Source organism: Gopherus evgoodei, unplaced genomic scaffold (genome assembly GCF_007399415.2).
Source record: "Gopherus evgoodei ecotype Sinaloan lineage unplaced genomic scaffold, rGopEvg1_v1.p scaffold_38_arrow_ctg1, whole genome shotgun sequence".
NCBI classification, from domain to species: domain Eukaryota; kingdom Metazoa; phylum Chordata; order Testudines; family Testudinidae; genus Gopherus; species Gopherus evgoodei.
Genome location: NW_022060059.1, coordinates 2,624,715 through 2,637,911, shown reverse-complemented (window position 1 = coordinate 2,637,911; position 13,197 = coordinate 2,624,715). Strand labels below are relative to the sequence as shown.

The 13,197-nt window shown below is 47.0% G+C and overlaps 1 protein-coding gene across 1 annotated transcript; it reads right to left on the bottom strand.

Annotated features, from left to right (window-relative positions):
• Positions 1-3,070: 3,070 nt before the first annotated feature.
• LOC115642185 lies at positions 3,071-7,512 on the bottom strand. Its single transcript, XM_030545672.1, has 3 exons — positions 7,079-7,512; positions 5,798-6,034; positions 3,071-3,585 (listed from the first exon to the last, which is right to left on the bottom strand). The coding sequence occupies exons 1-3, from the start codon at positions 7,424-7,426 to the stop codon at positions 3,523-3,525; spliced, it is 648 nt and encodes a 215-aa protein (XP_030401532.1). The 5' UTR covers positions 7,427-7,512; the 3' UTR covers positions 3,071-3,522.
• Between the last annotated feature and the right edge of the window lie 5,685 nt (positions 7,513-13,197).

The window sequence follows — 13,197 nt, the reverse complement described above, 5'->3', positions numbered from 1 at the left end:
TTGCCTTCAGGCGAAGGTTCTTCAGCAATTTGGGGCATATTCTGTCCATTCCTGCCACTTTTCTGGACTTAATGTTGGAGACCCATGTCCACTTCATCTACTATATAGGAGGCAGAAAGGGATGAAGACAACTGGCACTAGTTTGATGCCCACTAAAGTTGTTTGTGGACTTGTCACCTGATGTTTTTATCCATTGCACGTGGGAGTTGACAGCTAACTATGTATCAATGGCATTCGCACTTACTTGAGATGATTGGTAGGCTGCTGGAACCACACTGCCTAGAAGACAGAGGAGCTTCCGGGCTTTATGGCTTGACCTTGTGAAGTCAAGAGCCATCATGGTTTCACACAACCTTTTCCTACTTGCTGAGTTCAAAGACTCAAGCAGTGCCATTGCAGTTTCGGGGCTTTTGTTGCCATGATATTGCCAGAAGAGTGTCTTGCTCTGTTCTGTCCAGCAAGGAGTGAATACTTTTCTGAAGGTCCTTGCAATCCTCGATTTGGTGGTTGATATTAGTAGGCCTACTAAGCAGTGGTAATGAGCTGCATATGATGAGATCCAGTTTATCAAGCCCTGTGCAATCACTGCATAGCAGGACCACCCAGCAGACTGTAAATTCCAGTGCAGGGAATCGAATGAGTGGAACATGTAGATCTACGGAAATCATGACTGGGCAGCGCTGGCTGTTGGGAAGGTCATCAAGAATTTGTAGATGACCTTGTAGATGATAGTAGGTGGCCGCTGATGTGATGTGACAAAAAACAAAGGTCTGGAGTGTATCACTTCCTCCATCGGGCCAGCCTGAATGGGCCACTGTCCTTGGCATCATTAAAGGAGGCCTTCTGTGAAAGCCCAACATGTTATCTGTGTTGCAGCATGGTCATTCTTGTTATAGCCCCATAGGCTATGATGACTATTGGAATAGCCAATGTGGACGGTAGGATGGCTTGGTGTTGGTAACACAGTCATGGCCATTCCATTGATGGTGGCTTGTACACATTTTCAGGTAGGGGCCAGGGGTTGGGCCACCTCTGGCTTTTTGAGGAGGCACAGCCTCCTCTAACCAGCCCTCCATACAATTTCCAAAACCTCATGCGGCCCTCAAGCTAAAAAATTTGCACGCCCCCGTCTAGTCTTACCTCCTGTATATCACAGGCCTCCAACACCCCCCCAGCAACTGAAATCAGTTTCCTGTGGGCTGTGATACTTTGGACTCAACTGTTCTGTGCCACAGGAAGAGAACAGGAGGGACTGAGATGCACCAGTGCGCAAGGCCCCTGCAATAGCACAGAAATGATTAAGTGAGATTGTGACATTCTATACCTTGGGGGAGTGTGCTGTAACCCCCATATTCCTCATTTTCATACAATTGTGGTCTTACATATAAAGCATGCCTTCTAAGGTATCAAGGGAAAGGTTATGATCTGCTGAATGTAATTTCTCTATCCATATATGTATATCACTAATGCATATGAAATTATGAGAATTGTGTAGTATTGTTGCAGGGGGTGCAACAGTTGGGGTTCGTTTGCCCAGTGTGCGCATCCCCAATGAACACACCGGAGTGGAGAAGCAAGTATCTTTATTTGAGTCAAATAAGATGCAAGGAGATATAAAATCTCAGATCATGCACGAATCACTATCCTTTTCCCCACCTTATATACCCCACTTGTTTACACAGATGCTTACAGATGCCGTAATTCATCATTTACAATTCATTACGTACCGGATCCTTTAATTAAACTATATCCTTTACCCACACTACAGAGCCCCCCTTTGCTCAATTACATTTTATACCATAAACAAAAGAACAAAAGAAAATGATAAATGATTGCATGTACTCTTGCTAGCTTTAAAGGAACATATTGATTAATCTAAGGGGTACTTCGAGGGCAATGGCAGGCCTGAGAATATAAACTTTTAACCCCATGCCACATTACCAATTATTCGGGGCCCGCCCCCCGCAACAATCCCCCCTTTGAGAATACTCAAAGGCCTTCCGTTGAGTTTTCTCATATCATTACTTAAAACAAGGTTAAAGGGTAGGGCACCCGATGTTGGTAGTGAGACTGCCCTAAGGGGGTACATTTCTGTTGGCTGACGGAGGACAGACAGACAACTTTTACAACAAGGCACTCCTAACTGCAGACCACAGCAGAAAAGCAAACCGATCACTATTACTACTAGCAGGGAGGTAAAAATGCTTTTAAGCCACTCAAACCAATTACCAAAACCCCAAGAACCCCACCAATCATTGTCACTATTTTGCGTTATATGAGTGACAAGGTCACGCAACTTAGCTAGTCTATTTTCAATACTTTGACTGTGATCAGAAAGGTTAAAGCAACAGAGACCCTTAAATTCCTCACACCCATGATTATGCCTTAAGAGGAGGTAGTCTATTGCAGCGCAATTTTGGAGTACCCCTTCTCGGACCCCTGTGAGTTCCGAAGCCAAGTCAGAGATTAAAGTGGAAGTTAGATTAATGGACTTGGCAAGGGCACAGGCCACTTTAGCAAGCTGGAGCTCTGCATCTAAGGCCAGGCCTGGGACTCCGACCAATGAAGTAGCGAGGGCTATAGCCTGAGATTTAGACACCAGGTTTACCTTAGAATCACAGGTTTCGTCCAGAGGCAGGCCACGCCGAGCTCTCTGGACTTGGGTAGGCCCAGGTGTCTTTAGAACTAGAGCATGGCCAGGGACAACCCCCATGGTTAATCGTCCAAGAGAACAAGGGCCTCCCGAACTGTTAGCTGGGACATAAGTGAATGCAGTTAGTCCGCAGAGCAAAAACCACCCACGGGGAAGGTATAAGTATGCATCAAAATAAGAAGTCAGGGTTGGGGAAGCAGAGCAATTCATTTCATGGTTGGTTAAATTAGTATCAACCTTCCGTGCCCCTACAATAGTGAAACAGGAAGTAGCATTTGAGGACACAGCCATTAGCCTAATCTGAAGACGATGCTGATTTGTATAGGGCTTAGGATTTGAGACAGAGCCAAACCTAGCCAGCTGCTGGGCCTTCAACTTCATCTTATAAGCAGCAAGTTCAGTATAGTTGTGAATATCTTGCAAGGGCATAGCTACTCCCACAAAACAAGTAGTAAATACAGACCCTAAAGTGTAACCGCTCCCTACACAAAAGTGGGAAGAATTAGAGGCTGTGGCAGCTAAAAGTGCCCACCAGTTATTTTCTGGGGAGTGGAAAGATAAAGGGGCCAACTGTCCAGAAACAGTAAACACCCATACAAGTATTAAAAACATGGCCAAATTAGAGTGATTTGCATTTAAACAATAACTTGAGTCCCAAATCTTCCGATGCTCCCGTCCCAGTAAGCTGAACCGTCCACTGCTCGGGGTCTGGATTCTGTGGTGGAGGTACAGCTTTTAATCGGGAATAGTGAATCCAGCTCTTGTGTCCCTCTACTTTCGCAGCCGTGTGAGAAACCAGTAAGATGAGATAGGGTCCTTTCCACTTCTCCTGGAGGGGTTCGTCCTTCCAGGTCCGGACGAGGACGAAGTCACCAGGCTGTAGGGAATGAACAGGTGCATCCAAAGGGAGTGGCTGAGAGTCCCTCACATACCTGTGAAGAGAACATAGAACAGCAGACAGAGAACACATATATTGAGACAAATATCCACACCCGACCTCCCATTCCCCTAGTAGGATCGGGGTACCATTCATAGGCCATGCCCTTCCAAACATAATCTCGAAGGGACTTAAACCAGTTCTACCCTTAGGAAGAGCCCTAATGCGGAGTAAAACCAAAGGTAGGGCATCGGGCCACTTTAAAGACGCTTCCTGACATATTTTGGCTAGGTGCCTTTTGAGTGTCTGATTAGTGCGTTCTATCACTCCACTGGCCTGTGGCCTCCAAGGAGTGTGAAGTTTCCAGTTGAGCTGGAGGATATCCGAGACATTCTGGACAATTTTTGAGGTGAAGTGTGTTCCCTGGTCAGACTCCATCCATCGAGGCAGGCCAAATCTAGGAAAAATTTCTTTAACAAGTTTAAGAGCCACAGTCTTAGCAGTGTTATTTCGGCAAGGAAAAGCTTCAGGCCACCCACTGAAACAATCCACCAGGACGAGGAGGTATCTATACCCCTGGGCTCGAGGGAGTTCAGTGAAGTCAATTTGCCACACTAGTCTGGGGCCTGGAGTGGGTTCTAGGGTAGCTGGTATAACTGGATTCCCTGGTCGGGGATTATTTTTCTGGCAAGTAAGGCACTCCGCTCATATCTGGGATGCTAGGGGCCGAAGTCCTGAGGTGATGAAATACTTTTGTGTAAGCTGGGTCAAAGCTTCCCTGCCTGCATGAGAGGTCTGGTGTAGCTTTTGTAATACTGGTCGCATCATACACCTTGGTAACAGGACCTTTCCCTCCGTGGAATGGAGCCATCCATTTTCCTTCTGGAGCCCAAGAGATTCAGCCCATTCTAACTCCTCACTCGTATACTGTGGGGTAGGGAGGTCCCCTAGCGATGGAATCAAGGCGTGAAAATGGACACCCTCAGCTAGTCCCGGTTCTACAGTGGCAACCCGCTTGGCTTCTCTATCCGCCCTGGCATTGCCTCGATTAACACTGTGGTCCTCCTTTGGTGAGCTCTGCAGTGCATCACTGCGACCTCTAAGGGGAGTTGTACGGTCTCCAAAAGCTGAAGAATTTGTAACCCGTGCTTGACCGGGGAGCATTGAGCCGTCAGTAATCCCCTTTGTTTCCATAAACCTGCGTGGGCATGTAGTACACCAAAAGCATATTTAGAGTCTGTGAAGATATTAACCCTTTTCCCTTTTGACAGTTCAAGCACACGAGTTAAAGCCACTATTTCAGCTAGCTGGGCTGAAGTCCCGGGGGGCAGGCTTTTTGCCTCCACAGTTTCATGGAGAGACACCACAGCATAGCCCGCCCTTCTAAGTCCATTTAGAACAGTGCTACTGCCATCCGTGTACCACTCATAGTCTGCGTTAGGAAGAGGTTGATCTTTTAAATCCTGATGGCTGGAATACTGGGCATCTATAACTTCCAAGCAGTCATGCTCTTGGCCCTCTGTTTCTGGCAGCCAGGTAGCTGGGTTAAGAGAGGGGCAAGCCTGCAGAGTAACTTGGGGGTTATCTAAGAGCTTAGCCTGATACCAGGCTACCCGAGCTTGGGTGAGCCAGAGACTCCCCTTTGTGTCTAGTAAGGCTTGGACCATATGAGGAGTGTATACTTGAACAGCCCCCACCAAAGTCAGTTTTTCTGCTTCCTCTAACACCAGAGCTGTAGCTGCAACTGCCCGTAGGCATGCCGGCCACCCCTTAGCAACCTGATCCAATTGTTTGGAGAAATAAGCCACTGGGCGTTTCCAAGAGCCCAATAACTGTGTAAATAGTCCCAGGGCCACCCCTTTTCTTTCATGTACGTACAATTGATAGGGCTTAGAAAGATCGGGCAGACCCAGGGCTGGGGCTTCCATCAATTTTCTTTTTATTAAGGTAAAGGCATTATTCGCCTCTGTTGTCCAGTAAAATGGTTCCTGATCGGTCCCTTTAATACATTCATACAGTGGCTTAGCTAGTAGTCCAAACTCTGGAATCCATATGCGGCAAAATCCTGCCATTCCCAGGAATGCTCTGAGCTGCTTGCGATTCCGGGGAGTAGAAACTCGACAAATAGCTTCAAGCCTCCCCCTTGAAAGCTGGCATTCCCCCTGTCTGATCTGGAAGCCTAGGTAATGTACTTCAGGGAGGGCAATTTGGGCTTTATTTCTTGACACGCGATACCCCCGCAGCCCGAGAAAGTTTAAAAGACTTACGGTTGCCTGGAGACATACTTCTAGTCCCACTGCTGCGATTAATAAATCATCAACGTACTGTAGGAGAAGGACTTTGTTCTCATTTTCCCATCCTTCCAAGTCCCGCGATAAAGCTTGACCGAAAAGAGTGGGGGAGTTCTTAAATCCTTGTGCCAGCACCGTCCAACACAGCTGCCTTTTATTCCTGTTTGCATCTTCCCATTCGAAGGAGAAAATTTCCTGGGACTGTGTGTCCACCTGGATCGTGAAAAAGGCATCCTTTAAATCAAGAACTGAGAAATATGAATACTGTCCCCCCACAGAGGCTAGCAGGGTATATGGATTGGGCACCAGGGGGTGTAAAGTCTTAACCCGCTCGTTGATGGCTCTTAAATCCTGCACCAACCGATAACTGCCATCAGGTTTCTGGACTGGTAAGATAGGGGTATTCCAAGCCGAGTGACACTCCCGTAATACCCCGCACTGCAGGAATTTATCTATGATTTTCTGTAGTTCCTCCCTGGCCTCCTTCTTGATGGGGTACTGCTTAATCCGAATTGGCCCCTTTCCTGGCAAGAGCTGCACCGTTATGGGACTTAAATGAGCGGCTTTTCCTGGGGTCCCTGAAACCCAAACCAAAGGGTACACCTGGCCTTCCCATTCCTCCCATTCTGGGGCACAGGTAATTGTAGATTCAGATTCAGGTTCCAAAACCATAACCCAGGCATTTTAAGGGGGTAGAGTGAGAACAATTTCATCTTGAGAGAAGTGCAACGTAGCCCCTAACCGGCATAGGAGGTCCCGTCCTAGCAACGGAGTGGGGCATTTAGGGAGATAAACAAGCCGATGTGTAATAGTCTTCTCCCCCAGAGCACATTTAGCAGGGGCATAAACTGAGCACGAAGCTGCTTTTCCAACTGCCCCGGTTACCACCAGAGAGCTTTCTATGGGCAAGGGGAGGGGCTGGTTTACAGCAGTTTGGGCTGCTCCTGAATCTACCAAAAAGTCCATTTCAGTGCTTCCTACCCTCATTTTTACTCAGGGCTCCGGGGGTAGGGTAATCCGTTTCCCCTGACCCCCCTAATCTGTCAGGGTCCCTGCTGTCATCTGGGGGATACACTCCCGGTTTGGACACTCATTCTTCCAATGTCCTTCCTGTCGGCAGAGTGCACATTGCTCTCGACCCAGCCGTCTTTCTTGGGAACCAGGGCGCCCTCGACCTCGACCCCTATATCCAAACCCCCTTCCACCCACAGGGGGCCGCCCTTGGCCAGCCTGAACTGCCGTGACCATCATTTTTACCTGCCTCTTCTCCTTCTCTACATCCCGAAGACTGTAAGCCTTGTTAGCTGTTTCCAGGATCTGAGCCATAGTCATTCCCATGAGATCTTCCTTCTTTTGTAATTTTCTTTTAATATCTGGGGCAGCCCGACTGGTAAAAATACCCTTTATGACTGCCTCAATCTCCGGACTCTCAGGGTTGGCTGTTGTATGCTGTCTAATTGCGTCCCGGATGCGCTGTAGAAAGGCTACCGGACTCTCCTTTGGCTCCTGTACTATCTCATAAGGCTTTGCCCAGTTGTTATGGCAAACTGCCGAGTGACGTAGGCCAAACAGCAACAGTTCTTTGTAATTAGTTAAAGGACCCATACCTTCAGGCTTATTAGGGTTCCACTGGGGGTCAGTAAAAGGGACCTGATCTTTTGCCTCCTTATAGGTAGCCGGATCCTGTTCATGTCTCCTTTCTGCCTCTGCCCGTGCCTTAGCTAAAACTTGGTTCCGCTCTACTTCCGAGAGGAGTGTTCGCAGAAGTACCTGGCAGTCATCCCAGTCAGGTTTATGACTAACCAGACAACCTTCAAAAACTGAAATGAATCGAGAGGGGTTGGTAGAGAATTCCCCTGCCTGTGCTTTAAAAGCCGCTAAATCCACAGGGTTAAAAGGAACATGAGAATACACCTGCATAGTGGTTGCCTCCTGAGTACCCGTAGCATTGCGAGTGATTCGCGTTTCAGTAATTAAAGGGTACAAACCTGTGGAGGGCTCAATTGGCGGGGCTGTGGGGACTTTGTCACCATATGGTGGGGATGCTGTGGCCAAATGGGACCCCGCTCCTGCTATTACAATGGAGTTTGGAACGTTTTCACAACTCTTTCCTAAGCCTGTTGGAATCAAATTACACTGCTTCAAAATATCCGTTCTGTTCCATAATGACATAAATATCTGACCATACATATGCTCATTCCATTTACCAGTTCGTTGACAAAATAAAAGAAGTTGGAGGATCATATTATAATTAATAAAACCCTCCGGTGGCCACCGTTCCTGATCCTCTAGCTGATATTGAGGCCAGTCTATTGTACAATACCTTTTTAGTTTACCCTTAGTTAGTGGATCCATTCCAAAGATTTTCCAATTAACCAGAATACATTCTAGAGGCGTGCATGCTGCCTTATCCTGTGACTGTCCCTGTCCCATTCCTTACTGGGAGACCCTGGGCGTCCCCAGGTCTTAGCAGGTGACAGATTAAACCTTTTAACTTGTGTCCTATCTTATCCCCGAGACCGGTTCCTCACCGTCGCTCAGGACCAAAGCTTCTCCACTTTCTGGGGCGTTGCACCGTTGTGCCTCCCGGGGTCGGCTGTACCAGACTTCGCTGAGGCCCCCGGTGAAAACACCGGTGCGCGCTGGGCATCAGTGATTGTCTCAATCCGTCGGCCACCGGAGAGGGCCCGGGCAAGGCTAATTTTTAGCCTCTGACCTCCTGGCTGGCTCGCCAAAGCTGTTGCAGGGGGTGCAACAGTTGGGGTTCGTTTGCCCGGTGTGCGTATCCCCAATGAACACACCGGAGTGGAGAAGCAAGTATCTTTATTTGAGTCAAATAAGGTGCAAGGAGATATAAAATCTCAGATCATGCACGAATCACTATCCTTTTCCCCACCTTATATACCCCACTTGTTTACACAGATGCTTACAGGTGCCGTAATTCATCATTTACAATTCATTAAGTACCGGATCCTTTAATTAAACTATATCCTTTACCCACACTACAGAGCCCCCCTTTGCTCGATTACATTTTATACCATAAACAAAAGAACAAAAGAAAATGATAAATGATTGCATGTACTCTTGCTAGCTTTAAAGGAACATATTGATTATTCTAAGGGGTACTTCGAGGGCAATGGCAGGCCTGAGAATATAAACTTTTAACCCCATGCCATATTACCAATTATTCGGGGCCCGTCCCCCCGCCAACAGTATGGTTGTCACTAAAACATGCTGTAAGTTGAGGGAATCAGCTAAATATTAGCTCTACAGAGGCAGCAGCAAGGAAAGTAACCAACGGCCGCATGGTGTGTCAAACAATCCATCAACAGCCATTGTCCAGCAAGGGAGCTACAATGCAATGACTCACCTGCATGAGGCCCCACCAGGGGAATTGCTCAACCTTGCTGGGAGAGACTCAGTAATTCTCACCTGACTCTGAAGGGGGGGTGGGGCGCAAAGCCAAGAGAGAAAAAAAGAACATGATAAAAGGGAGAAACATTTGCCGTGCTCTTCCTCTCTTCTACCTACATTTACAGACACCACACCAAGCGACTGAAGCGCTGATCAAAGGGGAGAGCCTGGCTGAAGAGCAACCAGCCAGCCTGTAGTGAGAAACATCTAAGTTTGTAAGGGCATTGGAAGTGTTGAGATCAGCTTAGAATGCGTTTTGCTTTTATTTCATTTGATCAAATCTGACTTCTTATGTTTTGACTTATAATCACTTAAGATCTATCTTTATAGTTAATACATTTGTTTGTTTATTCTACCTGAAGCAGTGCTTTTGGTTTGCAGTGTGTCAGAGGTTCCCCTTGGATAACAAGCCTAGTACACATCAATTTCTTTGTTAAATTGATAAACTCATATAAGCTTGCAGCATCCAGCAGGCATAACTGGGCACTGCAAGATGGAGGTTCCTAGGGTTGTGTCTAGGGCTGGAGATATTGGCTAGTGTCATTCGGTTGCACAATCCAAGGAGCAGCTTACATGCCAGAGTCTGTGCGTGAACAGCCCAGGAGTGGGGGTTCTCACAGCAGAGCAGGGTAAGGCTGGCTCCCAGAGTCAAGGATTGGAGTGACCTAGCAGATCACCAGTCCAGATAACACCCGAGGGGAACATCACAGAGATGCACCCATATGATCCTGGCAAGTGACCCACACCCAAACGCTGCAGAAAAAGGTGTACTCCTCACCCCCAGGGTTACTGCCAATCTGACGTAGGGGGAAATTCCTTTCTGACCCCACATATGGCAATCAGTTAGACCCTGAGCATCTGAACAAGAACCTGCCAGTCCAGCACCTGAGAGAGACAATGCTCAGTATCACCACAGAGCCATGGCCCATTCCCCCAATGTCTCATCTCCAGCCATGGCCATCCCTGATGGATGGATTCCTTCAAAGGAATTTAAAAAAATCTCCAAATACATTGGAGGAGAATCCCTTCCTGACCCCTCCAGGTGGCCAGCTGAAACTCTGAAACTTGTGCTTTAGGAACATAAGCAATAAAGTGGAATTGAGCCGCAGGGCTTTTGAACCCTGCCCTGACCTGCACCATCACAAGTAACCCTGTCATACAACTGCATTCATAAATTTGTCCACAATTTCTATTGGGAGGCTATTCCAGAAGCACACCTCTCTGATGGTTAGAAACCTTCTAATATCCAGCCTGGATTTGTCCATGGCCAGTTTATAGCCATTTAGTTTTGTGCTAACATTGTCCTATAGCTTAAATAGCCTTCACTCTCCCTGGTATTTACCCCCCTAATGTATTTTATGCTGCAATCATATCCCCTCTCAGCCTTCTTTTTGCTAGACTAACCAAGCCAAGCTCTTCCAGTCTCCTCTCAGAAGACAGGCCCTCCATTCCCCTGATCATCCTAGTAGCTCTTCTCTGTACCTGCTCCAGTTTAAATTAATCTTTCTTGAACATGGGTGACCAGAACTGTACACATAATTCCAGATAAGGTTTTACTGTACAAAGGCATTAACACTTCTCTATCTCTACTGGAAATGCCTTGTCTGTTAGATGGGTTGGGATCTGAGTTACTACAGAGAATTCTTTCCTGGTGCTGGATGGTGAGTCTTGCCCACATGCTCAGGGTTTAACTGATCGCCATATTTGGGGTCATGAAGGAATTTTCCTCCTGGGCAGATTGGCAGAGGCCCTGGAGATTTTTTACCTTCCTCTGCAGCATGGGGCACGGGTCACTTGCTGGAGGATTCTCTGCAGCTTGAGGTCTTCAAACCACAATTTGAGGACTTCAATAACTCAGATATAGGTTAGGGGTTTGATATAAAGTGGATGGGTGAGATTCTGTGGCCTGCGTTGTGCAGGAGGTCAGACTAGATGATCATAATGGTTCCTTCTGACCTTAAAGTTTATGAGTCTGATGCATCCTAGGATTGTGTTTGCCTTTTTCACAGTCACATCACATCAGTGGCTCATTGTCCTCCTGTGATGGACCCACACGCCCAGGTCTCTCACTTCCTGTGTCAATTCCAGTGGATGAGCCCCTAGCTTGTATCAGAAATTCTTATTATTAGACCCCACGTGCATGACCTTGCACTTTATACTATTGAAGGTCATCCCGTTTCTGTGTCTCGTGTTCAATGTCATCCAGATTTTTCTGTATAATGTTCCAATCCTTCTCTGTATTGACGATGCCTCCCAGCTTTGTCTCATCAGCTAATTTCATTAGAACACTTACATTTTGTGCCAAGATCATTAATAAAAATATTGAATAAGGTTGGGCCCAATGCCAATCTTGGAGGAGCTCCACTACTAACCTCCTTCCAGTCCCTTTGTTTCATGGTGGTGGTGTCTTTCAGAGTCACACTGGCAGATGCACGAAATAGTGTCACTGTTTTGTATTTTTAAAAAATGTCATAGGCATATAGTGTGTCTTCTACTTGATGGAATGGAACCAGGTGACTGTGTGGCATAGCCCTAATACTGCTAAAGGTAAAAGAGATTTTCCTTTAGCTGCAGTGGTAGCAGTCTGTGCTTTTGGAGCAGAAGGATATGAATTCTAGCCCCACTGCTGCTGCAGCCATAGGGTATGTCTACACTGCAGTAAAAGACTTGCAGCTGGCCTGGGTGAGCTGACTCAGGCTTGCGAGGCTTGGACTTCAGGGCTATAAAATTACAGTGTAGATATTTGGGCAAGGGGGAGCCCAAGCCTGAATGTCTAAACTGCTCTTTTTAGCCCCACAGCCTGAGCCCCAGGAGTCCGAGTCAGCTGAGCTGAGCTTTGAGACTCGGTGCTGTGGGTTGTTTATCACGGGGTAGAGGTACCCATTGTGTGTATTATAATTGTGGCCATGAAATCTTATGTGCTTATTACTGCCTCTCTCAGAATAAAGAATCAGGTCAGAGAGCACCAGTCTGAGGTTAGCTGTTTCAGGGAGAGGAAGTTAATTCTGTCCTGGACAGAAGGCTGTAGTATTGATGTTTCTTTTGTTTTTGCTGTGGGTTTGTTTTAAAACAGGAGAAAGCAACTCATTCTGGAGGCCCTGGGAAGTTCACGGATGAAATAGGTGAGTTGGGCTGATCAGTGGGATCACAGACATCACAGAGCTCACTGGAGTAATTTCATCTGTCACATGTTGAATGGCGCAACAGACCAAACACACTTAGCTTTGCTTTCTGCAGCACAGTGAGCACCGAGCAATGGATTGTGAGTTCTTCTTAGTACACTCCCGGAGTCCTGGGTTCCCATCTAACCAAATGCAGATTTTCCTGGAGAGAAAGTAAATCCAGAGGGAGGAAATACAAGAGTTTGAGTGTAGGGGAGTCCTGGCTGCATTAGTGTAGTCAGGGTGTGTTAAGGGAGGGAGCATTCACCACCTGGATGCAGTGACTCCAGAAAGTGGTAGATTGAAGTGGGAATCCTAAAACTAAGTCTGGCCTTCCTCTTCCCCCATTTAATGCCATCCATCACACTGCACCCATCTGTAGCCCTCCAGCCATGCAGCTGGTCTGAGTCTGCAGTCAGCCATTAGTCAGCATTATTATTATGGAGTCAGCACTATTTATTGGAGTTCCTTTTTCACCTGGTTCCAGTGTTCTTCTGATACCTCTCTGGGGAGTCCCTACGGTCTGCCCTTAGATTTAACTTACTTCTTTAGTGCCCTGGAAACATTCTTAAATGTAAACCCTTCCAGTGCCATTGCTAACCTGTTGGGTTGCAATCCTTGAGAATAAAGCTCCAAGTACATTAAACCATGTATTACCTGCTTCAAATGAATGGATCTGATCTGTCATGGCATCACTATGTTGGGGTACTATGTTGGGGTACCTCTGAGACCTTGTCCATTTGGTTCCCCAAGAACTTTGTTTGACACTGGTTTCATCACTCAGGGTCCTTTATTTGGCAT